This window comes from Chlamydotis macqueenii, chromosome 13, assembly GCF_036417535.1.
Source record: "Chlamydotis macqueenii isolate bChlMac1 chromosome 13, bChlMac1.mat, whole genome shotgun sequence".
Classification (NCBI taxonomy): Eukaryota; Metazoa; Chordata; class Aves; order Otidiformes; family Otididae; genus Chlamydotis; species Chlamydotis macqueenii.
In genome coordinates, this window is record NC_141568.1 from 15,720,614 (window position 1) to 15,742,452 (window position 21,839).

Here is a 21,839-nt window from a genome sequence, read left to right on the forward strand (position 1 = left end):
TAAGGGACCTCGGAGCCGGCTCTTTCATTCAGAGGTCATATCTTAGACTGCTTCCTCCCTTTCTCTCCAGTTTGCTGGCAAGTCAAAGGGAGAATCAAAGTGCTTTCCTGTAAGCCCTTCACATGGGGATCCATTGTAGTAGCCTGCTACAATACAGAAAGGAACTGTGAATTTAAACCCAATCTGACACAAAGGCATGGCAGCACCCAATTCTCCTTCCTCAGTATTAGATATAGAAATCTGTTTAGATAGCTTTTTCACGTGCACATCAGCACCATGGCTCTCAGCTGCTGCAATCTCTTCTATTCTGGTACTTGTGCTCTTCAAACACTAACACCCTGAATGTTTGACCTGGCCAGAGCCTTAACCATACAAACCCTCCTTCACATTCCTTCCTTGTTTGCCTTCTCTTCCAAAAAGCCAAATCAATGCTTTCTGTTAAAGCCTCTGACCCATTCCCATCCACCCAGCTGGTACTGCAAAGTCAAAGGTATCATCCTTCCTCTTCTCCTCTGCCAGCTTTCAGCCACCCTTCATCAGTTCATGATGAACAAGAACGCACAAGCTCTCTCTATACTACTGCTGGTGGACAGGAGAAGAAACCAGCAAGCATCTCCACATTAGAGCAGTTCACACAGTGACCCCAGCAGAAGTGTTTAGGTACCAGGTGTGATGTAAGCAGTTTGTGTCAGAGTGCCTTACGCATACGCTCTCCTCTTCTGTGGGCTCATCTCTCAGTTTAAACTGAACTATCTTCCCAAGAGCCAAAACTGACTTTCCAACTACCTTATTCTTGGCAGGAAGCCACAACTATAACCTAAAGTCAATTCAATTAAATGCTACTAGTGACAAGGCGGAGCTCTGTTTTATAGCTAGAATGACACCACTGTGTTAGAGGAGAAAAAATTTGGTAGAATATCCTAAGAAACCTCTAGTACTGGGGAATCCATTAATCTTTGAGACAGCACCAGTTTATGCTTTGCCTAAAACATTATTTTCTTATACTAAGATGCATTATCTTCCCAATACAGAGAGCTGATGCTTGAAGTTTCACAATCTACCACTTGTCTCACCTTCCTCATCCCCATGCCCGGAGTTATGCTGGGGCTCAGAGTCCTGGGAGTGAAGGGTCTTGTCTTGCTCTGGCAGATGAGAAATCCCATCGATGAGGTCCTCAACTCCATCCAGGATATCGTTAGCACACAGCTGAAAAGAACAAGCACACCCACGTGCTGCACAAAAGAACCAAGCTGTGGAAAGAGCCACTGCTAAACAACTCGTTTCTCCAGGGAGCTGGATTTGCAAGGCACGTCTGTCCACACAACAGTCATGACTAAGACCTCAGCACTGTGACAAAGACAGCTGATCCTCCACTTTCCAGCATCCTCAGCTCTGTCACCTCAGACAGCCTGGCCAAACCTCCTTCTCACAAAGCCACGTAATTGATGTGGCTAGTCTAAGTAACGGAGGTTTAACTTTAATCAAAACTAAAGCTGATATGACTTTAATTCTTCCAATTTATTTGTCAAAACTGGTTTCATTTTTTAGATCAGATATAGTAGTAGCACACTTCCTGCTTTTGGTATTTACACTCCAGTAGGATCTAGAGAACCAGGTACACACTAGGGACCCTAGTGTTCTAGATCCTGTATCAAAGAGAGACCATGAAAACTTGTATTTTAAATTCAGAAAAAAAAAAAAAACAAGGAAGAAGAAGAGAAGAAACACAGGGAGGAGAGGATAAGGGTGCAATGTAGCAAATTACAGCATTGGTCACCAGGAACATGCCATCATGTGTGTAGTTTGATCCAGACAAAGACAAGGACAAGGACAAAAGAGTGGGAGCCAGCAGAGGAAAAGTAAAGGCTCTGACATGGGTGAACAATTGGTTTAAAGTTAGGAAAGAAATAAAAATGTTCACAAGTATATCAGGTAGGAGTAAAGGGTCATTTTTCACAGAGAAGGTTTGTTACAGACCTGCAGGACTCCTGCAGGATCTGTGCTGGGAACACATGCTTCACAACATATTCATTAAAAACCTGGAATAGGAGGTGAATAGTGACATGACGAGGTTTGCTGATGCCACCAATTTATTCAGGGTAGTAACAAGAGTGGCTGACTGCAAACAATCACAGAAAGACCTTACAGGAGTAACTGTATTAAAATGAAAGATGAACTTCAGTTCAGATAAATACAAAGCAATACATACAGGGGAAAAACAGCAAGTTCAAGCTGACTGAGGGAACAAGACACAGAGGCCAGACTAAGCTGATGTTTTCATGGAATTATGCCTGACAATTTAAAAAACAAAATGAGTACTGGGAATTCTTTGGAAAGAACAAAGCTTAGACCCCATCCCAAAAAGTACATGGTAGAACTGAAAAAGCATCTTGAAAGGCAAAAGGGCAATCAAAGTTCTCATACAAGGGATGAAGTAAATCAAGACCTTTGGACTTAAGAAAGGAGGCAGCTCAGGAGGGATCTGATGGAGGTCTACAGAACCATGAGCAGCCAGGCAAGATGACTGCTCATCTCGTCTTCAAGGTAATGAAACTAGCAGGCTCCAAATAAACAAGTGATACGCAGAAAAGGCAAGAAACTTCTCATTCGTGGGATGTTAAAGATGTCAAAGAATTACACATTCCAAGAAAAGAGAGAACAAGTCTATGGAAGTAAAACTCATCAAGGTCTGTCAAATACAAAGATGCCAGACTCAATGAGCCTCTAAGCTGCAAACTGCAGGAGGCTGGAGGGCATTTGAGAGAAACATCACTCCATACTTGCCTTGTTCTTCTCTTCCTCCAAGACATCCACAGCTGAAGATGAGACAGGGCAATATGGACCATCACAGCCACGTGAACCTCTGGTCTGCCCCAGTGCAGCTGTTCTAGTACTTGCAATCAGCAACTTGTAACTGCTGCCAGACAGCAGAACTACAGGATTCACAATGCCTGCACCAGGCTAAGAGGCAATGGAAACATGGGCAGGAAGTGAAGGGCAGAATCCCTACATTTACCCGATACCTAAAATGCCAGGAAAGGGTCATACAGTCTTGCAGCCATGGAGGTGACATCTTCAGAGGCAATGCAAGCAGGAAGTGACCTCCACCTTTCCCAAATGACTTCTACACTCACTGTTATACAACAAAGCAGCCCTGCACTTCCACAGAAGCTTTTGAGGCACAGACACAGAGAGGCCTCATCACAGGTCTCCTTGGGGATGTTTCTGGGAGGGAGCTGAAGAGGAAAGTGAAGTGGCAGCTGGCTGCTGTGTCTGCAGCTCTAAGATACCAGAGGAGTGACTGGGAGTGCAAGGAAAGGGAGGGTGAAACCAGCCTGTAAGAAAACTCTCACAGTTCAAAAGCAAAAGCATTTACGTACCCTCTGCAGCTGAGAGTCAATCCGCCACATCCGCAGAGTCTGATCACGGGACCACGTAACCAGCTGGTAGTCCTTAGAACCTAAAAAGGACAGATATAACTTATAGACCCCACGGAAAACAGAGACTATCTCAGCCCTGCATTTAGTGTAAACATATTAAAGCAAGCCAGCAGGGAGATCCAAGGGATAAGGTACCAAACTGAAAGGCAGAATGAGTCCTGTTCTGCTTTGAACTGACCTGGGTGCATCAGCCTTTACACCTGCCCACACTACGGTTACCGCATCTTCACATGGGGCATAATTTACAAGTGAGAAGCACAAAGTAAGTATCACGCATGTGATTCGAGTTTTCCAACTAGAAATGAACAAGTTCTACTACAATTCTGATTTAAGCAGAAGTAGTAATATAGTTCGAAAATGGATTTATTTTTACAGTAACTGTAGAATCAACGTATCTTTTAGTTTCAACATGCAGATGTTTTAAAACACTACGAAGCTAAGAGAAGCTGGTTGTACCCTCCCTCCTTTTCCTTCCAAGACTTGGATGATGCCAAGACTCGTTCAGGTTGTAAGGAAATACATCTAGCTACATACTATCTGTCAACAGATAAAGGTACACAGACTTATTTATGCCCATGTTTAGGCTGTGTGATATAGTTTAAGTTTCCCCTGTCAAACAGCTGCTGCCTTTAGGAATTTGCTGCTGCACAGCTGCTTCTTACACCCCTCTGCAGAGGCACAGTGGCTGTCCAAATACAGCACAGCAGACTCTGTGGAAGGAGATTTGTGTTATCTTGGTTGTCTCTGCATTGAAGCAGACTTGGAATGCCTGTATGATTGGTTTACACTGCTCGAGACAAGCACAGCTTCCAGCCTCAGATATATATCTGCTAACTCAGCTAAGACAACACCTGAACTGTAGTTCAAGCTTGCTTGAATGTTCACACACAAGCTGTCTTACGTTGTGCCTCCAGATCCTAAAATGGTCCTGTATCGCCTTCCCCTTTTTGAAAGGGGAAAAGCAAATTATAGAGAAGGTGACTTAACTGAATTGCCCCAGCAGCTGGTGTCAGAGGGCCAGACCAGAACTTTTACACAGCACTGCAAAGCAGTACCACAAGTAAAACCCAAGCCAGACGCGCTTATTCTGTCAATGGCAGCTGAGGTGCCGGAAACAAAGCGGTGCTGTGTGGTTATCCAGCCTCTAATATTGAATCTCCTATATTTAGCTGCCTACTCTGGAAAATTTAGTCGGGACTGAACTCTAACAGCAGCCCCTCTATCCCACGCTCTCCCTCCCCTGCCTTGGCCAGCACACAGAGAACATGGGTTCACTGGTTTTGTGGTCTAGGATATGCTGGAGGCTGCTGATCCAGAGAGAGATGTGAGGGGTTAACTGGTTAGCCGGCAGCTCTGAGCAGAGGGAGGGTGCCTGCACTCATGCACCCATCTAATAGTTTGTACAATTTATTCTGAAAGATCCGTTTAAAAATAGACTCACAGGAGAGTGGAAGCAATTAGAGTCACCGCTGACCCACTCAGCATTCAGTGGATTTGCTTTGTTAGCATGGAAATAACAGGGCAAAGCTTGTGGGCGCTGCCATAAAATAAGTATAAAAGAGCTGTAGCTTGAGGGGGGGCAGCAAAGTAGGTAGGAGCTACTCCAAGGAAAGGCAAGAGTCAAACGAGTCAACCGGCAATAGCATAAGCACTGCAACCAGGAGCTGGACCTCCACACCCCTGGTTTGCAGATGGCCACAGCGCAGGGGAAAGCGCACATCCAGCCCTGAACTCACCTTCTTTCTGCTTCCTCCACTGAAACTCCAGCACCACATCATCATGTCCCACAAAAGTGTGGACAGGTGTGTTCAAGTCAAAGACATTCCAGAGAAGGAGACTGTTCTCCCGACGGAGCTGGGGGACCATCACTGTCACCAGTCCATTGCTGAAAGGCTTGGGAAAGAAACACCTTTCCAGTTAGCCTTGGGGAATTATACTCCCCTGCCACTGTTATCATGCTCTAATTTTTTTTCCTTTTCCTACCAAGAACATGTGGGTTTTAAAGGAGCTCAGCACAAAACAAAGGCAGGCCTAAAACTCAGGGGTTGGTCCAAGGCAATTGCTGTGCAAAACCAGTGTCTCACAAGGGAAAAGATGTAGTACACTTTGAGATATTCAAAGCAGCTCACTTAAGATTAACTATTTCCTTCTGCTGCTTCCTCATTTTTTCAGCTGTGAGGCGGCAAGGACTTCACCCATGACTTTTCCCATGGGATCGTTACTGTAATTTGCCTAGGGCTACAAAAACTGCTACCTAGGGACTGAGCCCCAGCAGCTGCTCAGGGTCACGATGCTCAGAGGAACACTAGAACCCAGTCCTACACCCCCCACCATGGGGACGGGGAAAAGAGATCAAAGATTCAAGGCACAGTACTGGCTTCAGGCCACATTCAGATGTCTGGGGAAAAGAACGGATATGACTGATGTTAAGAGCCTTAGCTTCACATGGCTGGGCGTTTGCTCTATAAAAGGCAACAGTTCTTGGATTTGATATGCTGTAAGAGCCCACTGTGGCACACTTGGAAAGCTTGGGAGTAGAGGAGGTGCTCAAAGAGGGCAGAAGACCGCTGCATTGCTCTGTGCAACAGGTACCAATACTGAGCTGAGTGGAAAAACAGGACAGCGAGAGCAGCCACTTTCCGAGCCTCCTGCTCCCAGAGCCAACCACCTGCATCTGGGTTTTCCTCCCTCCCCTAGAAGGACTACACCAGAGACTGGGATCTCACGCTGCTAGTCATTCCTTCTCCTGAGTGCCCCCATTGCAGACATCGCTTTTCTGGGCCTTTTAAGCACCAAGAGGGATTTTAAAAATCAACTTAATCATGTCCAGCAGTAGAATTGGTGAGAAGCCCTTCAGCAGTTGTTCTGTATTTAACGTCTCTCTATGCATTTGCTCTCACAGCACAAGTGGGGTGGGTGGGAGTTTCTCACTCACCGTGTATCTTGCCTTCCAGACAGGAACCTGGCAGGGAAGGATATTGAGGTATTTCCGAGGCTGACGGTAATCCCAGAACTTAACAAAAAAAAAACCCAAAGAGACAAGCAACAGCAGGAATCAGCTGGCTATACTTTCAGGATACAGTTTTCCATGTGGCTTGCAGATGTAACAGAGAGAAAAACATGCCAGGGTGCCCACAGTATCATTAGTGACTCCAATCATTAACAGCAGAGACGGCCCCAAAGGACAAATATCAAGCTATCGGCATCTGGCAGCATCCCTTAGACAACGAGTGACTTGAGGTCATACTCACAGTGATCACAGCTTGAGTAATTAGAGCAGGGAGAAAGGCAGCCTGCTTAGGCTTTCAGAGCCACAAGGTACCCCGCAGGCTCCCAGCCAATGTGCCAGTCCAGACTGGAGGCAGGCCCATCCTGCTGTTACTGCTAGGTCTGTAATGAAGAACCTAACCTTTTGCTTTGCTAGAATACACATCGACTGCATTTGCCTCAGAGCTTAGCTAAATGTGAATGAACTTCATTTGGCTGATGTACAAATACTATTTCCCCTCAAGTAAAAGGCCCTGCATAGCAATACTTGCAGGCAATCTCTTATTGATAACCCAATCCGACATGAGCTTAGGAACCCCAGGGATTGGAGTATGTCTCCTCTCAAGTTGTTGCAATCAGCTTGAGGCTGGCTACACTGCAGTTTCGGGAGAAGGCTCTTCTGGCATGTGTGGCCAGCTCCTTTCTGGCAAGCAACAGGCAGAGGCAGTTGTTTTCAGCTTCCATACTGCCCAAACTACCACAGATGTATGGCAAACCTACGTGCACCCATCCCCTAATGACTCCTCTGCCCATTCTGTAAACATCCCCCCGGCTCAACACACACAGGCTTCCAGAAATCAAATCATAAGGACCCAGATCTTGCTAGTGGCAAGCACTCCCCAAGACTTCAGCAGCAGTAGAAGGGGATCTGCTCCACCACCCTGACATCTCCCAAGCAGAAGTCCCAGAAGCAACACTTACCCTGACAGAGTTGTCCTGGCTGGAAGTGGCCAGCGTATACTCATTATCAGGATGCCAATCCAGACCATGGATTTTAGAGAGATGAGCTGCCAAGTACTCTACTGCAGTGCTGGGTTTCTGCAAGGAGAGATAGTTTCCTTCTCAGCACGGGACTTCTGAAACCTGATGTAGTTCTTTGGCATAAAAAGAGACACTGTAACAAGGGCAGGAGAGGTAGAACACCCTCCTGCTGGGGAAAGCAAATAGCTCAGCAAAAGTGGTTGAAGGAAAGGTCCTGTGAAGGTGTGGTAAATTCCAGTCACCGAGCGCAGCCCTGAACCATACTTAACACTCAGTAAAATAGTTAAGTTCTAGGAGACCAAAAGCAAAATATTACTGAACACAATTTGTGGGGAAGAAAGCTATCTACATGCTCTCTTCAGGCTCATGGGCTCCCAGGGCTCTCTACTTTGAATCAACCCACAAGAGAGATTTGAGATAAAGTAGAACATTTTTCTCAGTATTTATCTGTGATCAGAGGGATATTTGGATTGGGTAGGTGGGAATACACACAGACTGCTCAAAACACCCTCATCTTACCCTTTTGTCCCATATTCGGACATCCCCATCGTGGCTTGTTGCTAAGCAGTTGGCATTTTTCTTGTTCCATTTCACCTGGGAAGCTCCAGCTGCAGAACAAACAGAGCAGGTCAAAACAAGCAAGTAAGAAGTAAAATGGCACAGCAGAGCCTTCACCTGGGCTCCGAGCTGCTCTCCTTAGCGTAGGAAAGGCAGTTTGGAGGAAAGAGATCCCAGAAGTCAGCACGAAGGATGTCATAAAAATGACTAACTGCTGATTCTTCAGCTTAGTGTTTCATCCTGAAGACCTCAAAGCAAGAGTGTTCCAGTTACACACTTAGAGAACTCCATCGCAATTTCTAGCCATAGGCTGTACCTGATTAAATTCTCATGTCCATTAGCTCAGATGGAGCAACTTCCTGCAGACAAGAATGGCAGGTTCATCACTCCCCTCCCAAACTCCTTGTTTTCATTCAAGCCACTTCTAAGTGCTCAAGGATCGATTCATTTGTCTCCCCAACACCCCCTATACTATCCAGTGCTATACAGGGAACCAGTGCTATTGATCTCTTATTAAAATGCAGGTGCAGAAGGCCACTGCAGTGCAGGTGGACCTAGTGTCTGGCCAGCTGGAGGCAGACTCACTGGGTGGATCCAAGGCCCAACTCTCAAAATACACCACAGAAGTCAAAGACATCGACGGCATTGAAAGAAACTGAATGATGGTCCAGACATGATTATACCATATCACAAGGGACTCAGTCAAGGGCCTAAAATCAGAAATTGGTTGCTCATTTCTAATAAGAAGTAAAATACAGCTTCAGTTGACGTGGATTGTTCAGATATTCTAAGAGAAATTCGTGTTCTGTTCATCCTTATTCTGCCAGTATTTTCAAGACATCTTAAGCTATCAGAAAGGTGAGGTCCATGACAAAGCTAAATGGATCTCAGCCTGCTGCTATTCCCCACCTTCTGCTGCACGGTGAGCAGATTCATCCTGACAACCTTGCAAAAAGCTAGTCCAGGGGAAAAAAAAGCTGCAAATAGGCTGCCAGTTGATTGATTTGATCCACTCACTGCAAGGTACACAAATGTCTCGACGAGCATTAAACAGAATCAGGCATGGGAGGAAGGAAGTTTTCTGGGGAGCTAACTGCTGGGTGGCTCAGCTGACCCGTGAAACCTCAGCCCAGAATGCTGCTTCTCTCCGACTCAGATTTTGCATCGCTGTGACAGAGAGGTTTGCTGGCTGCGAGGGAAGGGGGAGGCAATGCAGATGTGTAGCCTAAGGAGATCTAAGCAGCAGAGCATAAGAGATACGTGTTACAAGGACCGCTGTAATACTGGGGACAGTAACTCAGGAAAAGGGCATTTTAGTTGTCATCCATACTTCGCCCAGTTCCAATACGCAGCCGGTGAGGACCGACGCACAGCGCCTGCCAGCAGGCTGTATTACGGACGACTGGGCAGTCGCAGTGCCAACAGCCATGCCAAGCGCCTTTCCAGAGCAAGTGCAGCCCAAAGAGAGCACCTTCGCGTCACCGCTGCAGTGCCTGCGCGTTGAAGGTGCCCCAGGGGAGCAGATAGAGCTGGTTAATGTACCCAGCCCCTCAGTAAGGGGGCGGGCTGGCACTCGGCAGCATTCAGCACAACTGCCTGGGGTGCAATTTAGTTTCTCAGCCGATTCAATCAAACATAAAAGGAGACAGAGAAATTACAGACAGACAACACAGGGTAAGCAGTGCAGCAGGGTGGTTAAGCAAGGAAGAAGTTACTCATGTCTAGAAGGCATAAATGCCACGTGACTATCCACCAATTTTAGGACAGCCAGCCCAAGCACCACCACTGCCCTCCACGCCTGGGAACCTCCAAGGGCTCCACATTCCTTCTGAATTCTGCTCCTCTAAAAGGAGTTATGAGCTGGAGCCTCTCAGATCGCTGCTACATGGGACAACCACTCGTGGTGGCCCTTCTGTACTCTGCCACGTTCAGCCTCGGAGAGTAAAAGGAAGCAGGAATAACAGCAGGGCCATACGACACTAAACGTAGGTATTAAACAAGCCTATATCACACACACCCCGTACTTACCAACTGCAGAGAGCGAGACCATAGGCTTCCTGGTGTCTCTGAAACACAACATGGCTAACGTGAGTACCCACAGTGCAGCCCAGCAAGTCCAGCCTCCCCAGTGAGCTCCCTGCTATTCCAGGACTAATTTTACTGCTGCCTTTTGGGAGCTAATGTGCTTTCTGCTTACCAAAATACACCACGTTAAATGGAGTAAAGAAAGAAGTGACCAGCTGGAGGACAACAGCCATTCTGGCTTGCCACCACATACAGCAGCACGTTTAGGACACAGGATGGAGTTGGAGGGGACTAGCAAGAGGAGAAACTCATGCAAAGTGTGGCATGTTGCACCTGGGCAGGCAAGGAAACACTGGGCTCAAAGCATTGCTGCAAGAAGCAACAGAACAGACTTTCCCAGGAGGATTAAAAGGAACAAACAGAGCTGTGGAAAAACTCAACAAAAGCCACTGATGTGTTTGTCAAGCCTTTGCAGACCCTGATTCAAGGCAGACGGAACAGTGACTTCAGAGCAAAGACTTCATGTCTAGCATGTAACAACAAAATTAGTAGGAAACAAGCCCAGCTGTGTGCAGACTCTACAGACCAAATTCTGTGGTAGTAGAAGCCAGGACACAGATCAAGGCAGTAGTTCACTCCTTGACCTTACTCCTCAACAATTCACCTGCCCTTTAATGAAAAATGCCAGTGAAGATAAGGAATATTGTCTTCAGCTTTTTGTGTTTGCTGAGAAGAACATTTTCTGGAATTGATCGCACCTTTCCCTCTAAGAATTTCTGCCTAAACAAAGTTATTTTGTATGAAAAACTAAGCAGGGAATTTCCAGCTACCCTTACTGTAGGGCTACCTCCCTAGGGTGTCATTAGAGACAGCCGCTTCAGCAGGATCTTCATTTGCTGGAGGCCAGCACCTCCAGGACTGCACTGCCCCAGTAAGCTCAGAGACCTTAACAGCACAAGTGGGACGTACAGGCTACTCAGGCTGCCTAAGCAAGCATTTCTGGACAAGGCATACACAGACACAAAATAATGGAAGGGCACAATAGAGTTAAAGCAGAGCTTCTGATAACAACCTTCAGAGAACCTTATTTTTTCTTGGCACTAAGATAGCATCACCGGAAAACACAACCAGCAGTTATTGTCTCTCTATGCCTTTTAATTACACATTAATAATATATTGCCATTCTCAAGCACCATTTAACCAAGGATCTAAGTGCTTCATAGGAGCTAAACAGGCCTCAGGGCAGCCTGGTGCAGCGGGGTTATATAATTATCCTTCTATTATAACTGAACAAGGGAGGCAGAGAGGAACAAAGTGACTTGCCGGGGGTCATAAAGAGTTGCTGTACAGCCAGCAAGAGAATCCAGCAGTCCCAGTGCCAGCTCCAGGAGTCAAGGGAAGGCATAAACAGGAAAAAGGTGCTTGAATACCACTGCCAGTCTTCGCACCACTAAGGGAGAGCCAGCAGCAATCACTTAATTTAGTGGAAAACTGTGGCAGGATCATTAAATGGTGCTCATTCACTCAGCTAAAAAAAAAACCCAACAGGCTGAGGACCACCCTTGGGTTGCAAGAAAAACTCCCAAGGAAAAATCTGAAGTGGATAGGGAGTGAAGCCAGTTAGTATTTCTTCCAATCAGGAACATGACTGTGGCTTAACCATAGCATTCTACTGCCCTTCTTTGACTCTAAACTGGCTTGGAGGTAGGGGAACAGAAGTGATCTTTGAGGTGATGGGAAGCAGACGAAGCTCCTGCAAGCACAGCTGAAGAATAGCAGCCATCAGCGCATGCTTAGCTCTGCAAGCTGCTAATTATGGAAAGGAGTCCAGTGATTTCCCCGCAGTGTAGAAACATACTGATCCTTACTTGATGTCCCAGATGTAGATGTACGTGTCAACAGAACTGGTGACCAGCAGGTCTGGCTCAAACACCGCCCAGTCCAAGTCGCTGCAAATGCAAAATTATAGTAGGTTGGCAAAGAAAAGTGCACACTGCTTGCATCAACTTCTCAGCAACCCCAGTACATTTCTCCAACAAATTTATGGCCAACTCCATGACATCTGCTGAAACTTCTTAAGTAAAAAGCAAGATCTTAATCATTTATCTAAGTAAATTACAAGAAGCAATGAAATGCTTCTAAGTAAATTCCAGTGAAGCATCCTCCTAGCCCTGAACTTTACAGCTATCGCGTGTGTGCTCTCTCCTCCACAGGAAAAGGGACACTGTCTCAGCAAGCTCCCAGTTACCCCACATTCTTGACATCAACCCCTCACTCTGGCATGCCTTCCCCTTGGGCTCACCAGGTGCACCTGGGACACAACAGCCTCCAGTCAGCCGTTTCAAGGGCTGCCATTACTTTCCACAGTCAGGAGCTGGAGTAAAAACATTCCTTCACCTGCATTTCCAGCCCAGCACTAAAATGCACCCATAGAACCAGAGGTAGAAATCTCCCCTGCACCACCATAACACACTGTGAACTTGATCTTTGGGATTACCTGCATTCATAGAATGGTTAGAGTTGGAAGGGACCTTCAAAGGTCATCTAGTCCAACCCCCCTGCAAGGAGCAGGGACATCCCCAACCAGATCAGGTTGCTCAGAGCCTCATCCAGCCTGGCCTTGAACGTTTCCAGGGATGGGGCATCCACCACCTCTCTGGGCAACCTGGGCCAGTGTTCTACAACTCGCATTGTAAAAAATTTTTTCCTAATATCCAATCTAAATCTACCTCCCTCTATTTTAAAACCATTACCCCTTGTCCCATCACAACAGGCCCTGCTGAACAGCCTCTCCCCATCTTTCCTGTAGGCCCCCTTGAGGTACTGGAAGGCCACTATCAGGTCTCCCCGGAGCCTCCTCTTCTGCAGGCTGAACAGCCCCAACTCTCTCAGCCCAGCCTCATAGGAAAGGTGCTCCAGCCCTCTGATCATCTTCATGGCCTCCTCTGGACCTTCTCCAACTGGCCCATGTCCTTCTTGTGCTGGGGGCTCCAGAACTGGACACAGTACTCCAGGTGGGGTCTCACCAGGGCAGAGCAGAGGGGGAGAATCACCTCCCTCGACCTGCTGGCCACACACCTCTTGATGCAGCCAGGATGTGGTTGGCCTTCTGGGCCGCAAGAGCACATTGCCTGCTCATGTTGAGCTTCTCATCCACCAGCACTCCCAAGTCCTTCTCCTCAGGGCTGCTCTCAATCCATTCCCCGCCCAGCCTGTATTTGTGCCTGGGATTGCCACGACCCAGGTGCAGGACCTTGCACTTGGCCTGGTTGAACTTCATGAGGTTTCCCAGATTACAGTTGCTGCTTATTACAAGGACAGCAGCCTAAGGCAATGACACTCCAGACATCAAAGGCTAAGTTAATATACCGGGGGGAGCCATGAGAGGGTGAGCCGCTTCACATCTGATGTTGTCTCCAAATGGGAAGGCAGGACAGAGGGGTAGACAGTACGGCTCAGAAAAGTATGTAAAAACAGGCTCAAAGCAGAGCCTGAGCAGGGCCAGGACTGAAACATTTGCCTTCTATGAAACAGCCCATTGTTTTCCACCCAGCAGTCCACAGCAATCCTCTTCCTCACCTGATCACACGTGTGTGTCCTTGCAGCGATGTGCAAACTTCACCGTTACCTTCCTTCCACTTATACAGGTCAACTCGCTGATTGCTCTGAAATTAGATGGAACGGCGAGACAGTGTCAGGCAAACAGGGTAGGACGTGAGGAATTTGTGTCAGGACCAGGTTCCCTTCACTTTGAACAACATCGGTTACCAATGAGTCACACTGTGATTAGCAAAATCCTTGCCCAAAGCAGGAGAGCAAAGATGAACCTTCAGGCTGCAAAAACACTCAAAAGCTTACACTTTAATTACATCCACTTAGAAATGGAGATAAACAAGACTGGGGGAAAAAAAAAAAACAAACCAAAACTATCACACTGCAAAATGTTTCCATGAAATGATGTTCTCAGAGCTTTTATTTCCTAACATGCTGTAACTGCAGGCAACAGGCAGCCAAATTCTCCCTGCAGGAATACGCTACCAGCCTGTTCAGATTCACAACTGGAGTTTTCAGTGAGGGGGATGATGGATCACCACTGGTTCTCCTCAGCTCTCCATCGATTCCCTTCTGGGATAATCAGGGCCATTGCCAAACATGAACAATACAGTTTAACGGCGTCAAGGTCACCTCCTCAAGGGTACTTCTATCCTGGCCAGCCCAGGAAAGAAAAAGCCTCAAGTACTTATCACTAACTGTAAACCACAGGAGCAAACCAGATGAATCAATTATTTAGGGCTTCTTCGCTCAATACAGGAATAAATCTTCCCCCAAATCCAGCCACATACAACTGAAACTAGTTATTCTGGTTTAAGTTCATGTTCTGCCTCAATCAAGGTTCACTTCAGCCCAGGACAACTCTATAATCTTTCTAAGGCAGGAATTGTCATTTTGGGTGCATATATATATATCGCTAAGCACAGTGGGTCTTGGGCCATGACTGAAAATTCATACTGATTTTGCAGATACATGACTTCAAAATTTGATCTTCATTAGCCTCTTGTTTTCAGACTTAGAGGCAGATGAGGGAAAAGAAAATGGAGAAAAGATTTATTTTTGTTAGAAGCTTGTTTGTTTCAGCTTATTTTACCCCAAAGCAGCCCCATATGAATTTGAACTTGTGGATCAACAAAACACTCCAGCATTCCCTGAAACAGAAGGTCTCCTCCCAGCACAGCAATAATACATGGCATTTCTCTAATAGCTCACAGCAGGGCTGCACAAGAGCTCGGGGCAAGGAAAACTCCTTGTATGTTTCTCATTGACGGAAGGATTTAAGGGGGTAGAGTGAAATCACCCAGTGGGATTTGTCCAGGACTCCACAGTTGATGCTACAAGATAAGGATCACCAGAAGTTTCAGACTCTTTGTGGGGCATCTCACATGGAAAATGTTGCCTGTAGCACCAGGTGTCAGAGAATGACAGCTTCTCCCATCAGAAGCATTTTATAAAAAATGTGCTGCTTATGATAAGTATCAGTATACACTTCCAGCAATTTCATCACCCTCTTGTTCAAACATTTGTGACCACACAGAAGAAGTAACAAGGATCAAGGACAGAAAACAATGGCATTTCTGAAACAACAGCTTAGGAGTCCTCAGGAATGTGCTTGAGCCAGAGGGCAGACATAGCCAAGCACAGCAAGAGGACAAGTTTCAGCTCTTTTGGAAAGAGGCTAAAAAAATAAGAAGCCCTTATCCAAACAGAAGGACAGACTTCTCCCGTTGGCCAACAGGACAGTAGCCTTTTACACTCGCTTTCCAGCCACAGGGAAGCAGAGGGATAGCCTCAGGGCTGTCTACAACACTTGCGTGGTACACCTGAACACATGACAACCTCAATAGTGGACTTATGGGGGACTGACAGCCAGCTTGAGTCCAGAAGTAGCAAATCACATCTTCAGAGTACTGAATTCAAGCTGATTTAGCCTTCCCAATGCCTCTTTGCTCCCTTAGGTACAACCCTCAAAACACAGCCACACTGCCTCCAGACCTGACCTGGGACACAGAGATCTGAGCAAGTGGTATAAGTCTGCTTTCCGCTTCTAAAAAACACAGCTTAAATTCTAGTCCTAGGATGGGGCTGTAATGCATCAGCACCAAAATGACAGTCAACTGTGAGATGGCTGGAAAAGAAGTGTTTCTGATCCAAACTGGAAAAATTGCCTTATCTCACCTTGGGGATTCCTCACCTGATGTGTGCCAGCAACAACTAAATCGCCAGAGCATTTTAGCATCTTCATTCACAGACAGGAGCAGCAAGGTTTGATGCCAGCTGCACCTATTTCAGTCTGGAATAAGATGAGTTCTTGTGTCCACTCGGGGTAGCAACGGATGGGGGTGCTCAGACAGGCACAGCTCCCCTTTGCAGCGAGGTCTCATTCAGATCAGCAGTAACCGATCACTGGATATTGCCTTCAGAGTGCGTCTGAAAAGAAGCTTTCCTGCGCTACTTACAGCCTGCACAGCACGTTTCCTTATTTGGTTTTGATTTTCACAGACTATATCCAGAAGTGGCACTAAAGGACACCTTTCTGCAAGTTTTATTAACGGTCCACACAGCAGCAGACAGCTGCTGAAGGCACCTTTAAGATGTCAGTCATGTACCAGAGCTGGGAGGAGAAAGGCTGGGGAATGTCAGAGAGCAAAGAAGCAAAGGCTCCTAACTGACAACCCTGGTCCAACTTTTAAGACTGCCTTTAATTCCAGGAAGCAAAAGGAACAAAAATCCCAGGAAAACACCTTCAGCTAAGTGTTTTCTCAAAAAAAACCAGATGAAATCTCTCTAACCCCAGCTATTCCAGGACTCTCAGGCTAGAGAAGCAGATGCAACACGGCAGCAAAGGCACCTCGCCAAGAGAACAGCCTGCGCCCGGCTAGTGCCGGTTGCTGCAGTGCTGTGGCTGATGGCTACGACTGCCGCCAGCAGAAGTGCAGGGCTCTGGGTGAACAAGCTACAGAGCATGACAGACCGAGCAAGGATCAGAGCTAAAAGCTGCACTCAAGTCTCAGATGGCCACTACTACTTCTTCAGACCAACTGATTTACTTCTCTACACACTGAATAAGAACTCCTTGCTGACTCAGTCCCGGCCCATCTGCAAACCTAGACTGTTACAGTGGTGAGCCAGTATTGACCTGTGCTATTTACAGACTGCCTGGTGCACCACATCCCACCAGGAACGCAGGGAAGTGAAAACAAAACAGCACAGAGCAAGAAATTAAATAAGTGTGCAAATCTCATAACAGAATGGAAGTCAAAATGAGAGCACATCCCCCCTTCCTTCCAGAAAAGGACCATTTGGATGCCTGATTTCTTTGGCAAGGTGTCTTACAAAAGACAAGCAAGCAAAACTAGATTCAGCACTGACCAACCAATAACTGAGAACCATCAAGCCAAATAATCCCTGGCAGTAAATCAGAGTCAGGCCTTGATCTTGTAATGCAAGATATGCCAGGCCCATACAGCCTTCCAGGCCTGCAGAAGTCTACCCGTTGAAGACTGAGGCAGGTGAGGAGTTACAGCTTGTAAATGAGTGAACTTACCGAAGCCGCAAAGTAGTACGCGTAGCTGTCGTGTGGGTTCCACTGCACCGCCCCGATGTCCCACTTGCTCTGTCGGGAGATCTTTCGATGACCTTCATTCGGTGCATCCAGGTTGACTATGTAGAGGAAACGGCGGCTGCAAGACACACAGATACAAAGATGCTGTATCACACAGGACCGATCTCAAAACCCCAAGCTCACATGGAGCTCAAAGCCTTGTGCCTAGAGGACCAAAGAAGAGAAGCATTTGATGACACAGATGAAAATACTGTTCCTGAGAACATCACATTTGACCACGTACTTCCAAAAGGGCTACACTTAAAAAAAATATATATGAAAAGACACACTGAAATTAGAGAGGATCTGCAAATGTAGCGGGTAGGTCAGACCACAGAAAACCCCAGACAACTAGGATACATAAGGAAGTGTTGGGAAACGGTGCAAACACATTCAGATACGCTTTGCTGGCCTAATGCAGATGCAGCAGCGGCTAGACGGTGCAGGGCTGGGAGTGCAACGCAGCAGCTTCACAGGAGCCAGCTTCAGTCTGGAGAGGTTGCTCTGAGCAAGAGTTAATGAGCCTTGACAAACACAAGACGATTCTGCGTGGCTGCGTGTTTCCACACCACAGTCTGGGGGCTTGGCAGTACACCTGCACAGAGCTAGATCAGCTGCAGCAGCTTATTAATGCGGGTGGACAGAGCACTGCACTGATCTGGTTACATTACCGACCCGAGCTGACCCTATAGGCTGCAGAGATACATCTGTGCGATGATAAACCTGAGCTTATACATCCTGCTGGTTGTGGCCCACTCCCCACAAAGTCAGGCAAGGTATCATTCTCTCCACAGTGTGATTCATCTTACAAGCAAGATAAACCACCCGAAAATAATTGTGAGCCAGCTGAACTCTCGTGGAAGACCAGCACCAAAACATATTGAACCATATATCATTAACCACACCAGCACCACGTGTCAGCTGCAGAGCAAGCATACAGCTGCTCTGCGCGCTGTGAATTTTCCCAAGAGAAGGAACACAAAGAACATCCTTCCTGCCTTTTCAGACCAAAGTTCTCAGGGCTCCCCACTCCAAAGTCTGAAGATGCTGGGCCCTCTGAGGCTCTCACAGGGCTTTAAAAGAACGGAGGCAAATCCTGAAGGGCTGCTGAGCATGCAGAAGCCTGAAAAGCAGATGGCTGTGGACCTGACGTCGAATTGCAGGCAGGCCACCCCCAGCTTGCTGTTGGACCAAATAAGCAAGCTGTGAAACTGGGCAGGCGTAAGGAGGAAAAGGCATCAAGTTAGACCCAAATGAGCCACTGAGCTGGTTATTCCTGTGCAGGGCTGCTGGACTAAGGGGTTACCTGGGAACGAGTGGGCCTCTGAGTTGTACCAAAGGACTTGTTTCCTCTAAGGCTGAACAAGGGTCAGCCACACCTCTGTGATCCTGAAGTGAGCATCCTAACTGGTGTGGTAATTGTGCCACTGACAGTGGGACAGGAAAAGCTGTTAGTACTAAAAGGTGGCAGCTGGGCAGCCAGCTGCTGAGCTGTTTGAAGACTTGCCCTGGAGGTGGCTACAAAATGCCAAGCTCTCCTGGGAGCTCTGGCAGCCTCAGGTCTATGGCACCTACTGCTCTTGTTGAGTATCAGCCCATGCTGAACCAGCAGAGGAGCAGTTTGGAGAGCTCAGCTCCCCTGCCCAACTACACCACAGGAATATCTGGGGCAAATTTTGTCTTAAGGAAATTATTTAATCTGTATTCCAAGCAGAATCCAAACAGTACTTCACGATGTTCCTCCTCCCACAAGTGGATTTGTGAAAGCGTCCATCAGGAAAGCCAGCATTTTATTTCGCTGTTGTTCCTGAGTTTCCACTCCGTATCCCATTGGAAATACGACCCAGAATCCTTTTCATCAAGCCTTGAACAGAATTCAGCTGCACCTTTCTGAAACAATACATCAGCCCTTCAATTGAGGTCAGCCTGAAGGGTGCTGATTTGGCTTGTGGAAATGACTGTCATACATTTCTAATGGGGACTGTCACACTCACCCTGAGAGTACTGCGCGCTGTCCCAGGCAATCCACCGACATCGCAGTCGCCTGTTAAAGAGGAACAGAGAACAAAACTAAATTATACCTGTCAGGTCAGCTTCTCAGTCAAACACACAGCTTTAGGAGGAGTTCAGGAAAACCTGCCAGCTCATCTTCGAGGTATAAACTGCTACGGTAAGAGTCAAGGCTGATATCCGTCAGGGACGGTAGAAGTAACATACCCTTAAAGAACCACAGATAGGTGGCGGGGTGTAGTGGTCGCTTTTGGGGTGCAGGATAGCACACAGAAAACAGCTTTCTTACATTAAACTGAAGACAAGACCTAGCAGACACCATTACAAGCACAGAGACCTTGCTCCCCTCTCCCTGCTATGGCAATCACAGCTGCAGCCTTTCAATCAGCAATCTCTAATAATCCATATTAATCAGCCTCTGCTCCCGCTCAGGAGCTTTCTCAGTCTCTCTCTCTTCCACTGCAGGGCCAGATTTAATTATATATGTACTGGGAGACAGAATTGCAACCATTTGTGTATGGCTAGTCTCCAAAAACAAGAGATGGCTAAGAGGCATCAGAATTTACTTTGGCATTGCTTGTAAAGAAGGCTAAGAGATAACTTAAATGCTATAAGAACTGGAAAAAAAAAAAGTTTTAACATTGTCTTCCCCTCTTTTTGTCCAGAATGGAATCGATCAACCATCTCATTTAATTGCTAAAAGAATAAAGGAAAATTAAATTTTACTTGGAAAGCCGAACAGTTCGTCCCATAAACATAGACATGGCTTCAATGCAGTTTTTAGCGCTCAGAGTACAAAATCAGAGTATGCCCCATATTCTTCACACAAACTGCTGTCATCTTCAAAGCTACCTCTCTGAAGGCTCAGGATGTCTCTGCTGCTGTTCAGGATCTGCTAAGTACTCTCAGTATGGATGTAACAAGACTTCAGGATGTCCCACAGCTACTACTTATAAGCGTCACTAAAACCAGGCAGACAACATGGCAATCCCACTCCATTTCAATCAGATTTGACAGGACAATAATCTCACAAAAACTTTTTTTTTTTTTTTTTTTACAACCAGGGCCAAGTACCCCTGCTAAGGGAAAACCAGCACCACCACCTCATTCTTCACTAGAGATCATGAGGTCACAGGGGAAAGAGCTACAAACACCTGCAGAGTTTCAGTGGGAGTCAGTAGTAAACCCCAGGCCTAGATCTACACCCCAACCAACCGGAGTTTCACTGCTTTTGCTGCTCCAGGAACGACTCACTTTCACTGCTTTTTCCCCTAGGTCTTCTGGCAAGGTTTTCCTAGTCTTAAAACTAACGCTGTAAATAAGAAGCCAGTTTTAATATCCCTAAATGGTGAAGAAATAATTCCAGCTTCCCTAATTTCACAGCACCTTGCAAAACAACAAAGCGGGTTACTAAAAGCAAGCAGGAGAAGAAAGTTTTCCTAGATGATACGCATTTCACCTGTGAGGAGTTAAAATGAGGATCACCAAAATGATTACTGGAACAGAACTTTCTCATGTGACGAAGAGCTAGTCAACCAACATATTTCATACAGTTGTGGTCAATCTTTCCCCAAGACAGAAAAAACACCCATCGATTTAAAGTGATTGACAATTTCCTATACGAGTTTATTTTTTCTGGTGTTGGCACCAGGATCTTATAAATCCTTACAAATTGTTTTTAATAATGAACATTTGTAAACTGTTTTTTCAGGCACTGAACATCATAAAACGTAATGAGTAATTAGAATGAAGTAAAAAGCTTCACGCGTCAGATTGCTACTCTGGTGGGTCACAGTGTCGTTTTACGGCAATAAACACTTCCCTACAATACTACAGTCGGAAAAAAAACCCAAACCGCTATCATCTAATGTGCTTGGTGTCTGGATATGTCAGTCTTCACAACACAACCTTGCAGAAGGGGGGAGCTGAAAGTGAACATACCAACCTGAAAGCAGCTTTTATCCTAAAACAACACTCGTGATAGCTAGAATTGCTGTTCATGAGTAACAATTATGCGAATAAGCACAGCAGGAGTACCGCACACTTCAAAACCAGCTCTGAGCCCATAGCCTAGGCAGCATCTTCTCAGACTTCAAACGTCTACTTTGGCATTTCACTTGATTTCTGCTAGGCAAGCCAAGAAAAACACCTTTTCATGTCTGAATTTCCATTAGTTTTGAATCTCGATTCATTTTCTCCACCCGAGAGGCAACAGAGCAACCCGATTTGCCAAGGCTATACAGGTTTTCCAGAGCTGCAAACTCTCAGCAAGACAGACCAGGTCCCTGCGTAGCTAACGTCCTGTCTACACACCAACACATTGCTACAAATGGTACTATTTTACCGTTGGATGTGGCGAGTTTTGCTCTCCTTTTGGTAACGCAGACAGTCTGACAAGAGCCTGTGGGTCACATTTAGATCAGAAAAGTACAGAGACTGCCACCTCCGCTGGCTTGTACAGAAAGATGATGCTTGTAGCCAATACTGGCCCCCAAACTACCCAGAGATTTTCTGAAGTGTTACAGGTTGAGCACTGTATTTTTCACATGACACACTCCAGCATGGTGAATAAAGACAACTGCAGTGCTTGCAGACACATATGGGCTATAAACGCAACAGCT

At 46.5% G+C, this 21,839-nt stretch overlaps 1 protein-coding gene across 2 annotated transcripts in view; it reads right to left on the bottom strand.

The window, feature by feature from the left end:
• Nucleotides 1-21,839, bottom strand: part of WDR59 (WD repeat domain 59) — a 50,376-nt gene that overhangs the window by 27,057 nt on the left and 1,480 nt on the right. For both annotated transcript variants that reach the window (XM_086758216.1, XM_086758215.1), the window contains exons 2-12: nt 19,203-19,252; nt 17,152-17,287; nt 13,632-13,717; nt 11,921-12,001; nt 10,056-10,093; nt 7,989-8,077; nt 7,410-7,526; nt 6,376-6,453; nt 5,177-5,333; nt 3,381-3,460; nt 1,074-1,206 (exon numbers count right to left, since the gene is read on the bottom strand). In XM_086758216.1, coding sequence (XP_086614342.1) covers nt 1,074-1,206; nt 3,381-3,460; nt 5,177-5,333; nt 6,376-6,453; nt 7,410-7,526; nt 7,989-8,077; nt 10,056-10,093; nt 11,921-12,001; nt 13,632-13,717; nt 17,152-17,287; nt 19,203-19,252 — 1,045 coding nt within the window. The remainder of the gene's footprint in view (nt 1-1,073; nt 1,207-3,380; nt 3,461-5,176; nt 5,334-6,375; nt 6,454-7,409; nt 7,527-7,988; nt 8,078-10,055; nt 10,094-11,920; nt 12,002-13,631; nt 13,718-17,151; nt 17,288-19,202; nt 19,253-21,839) is intronic.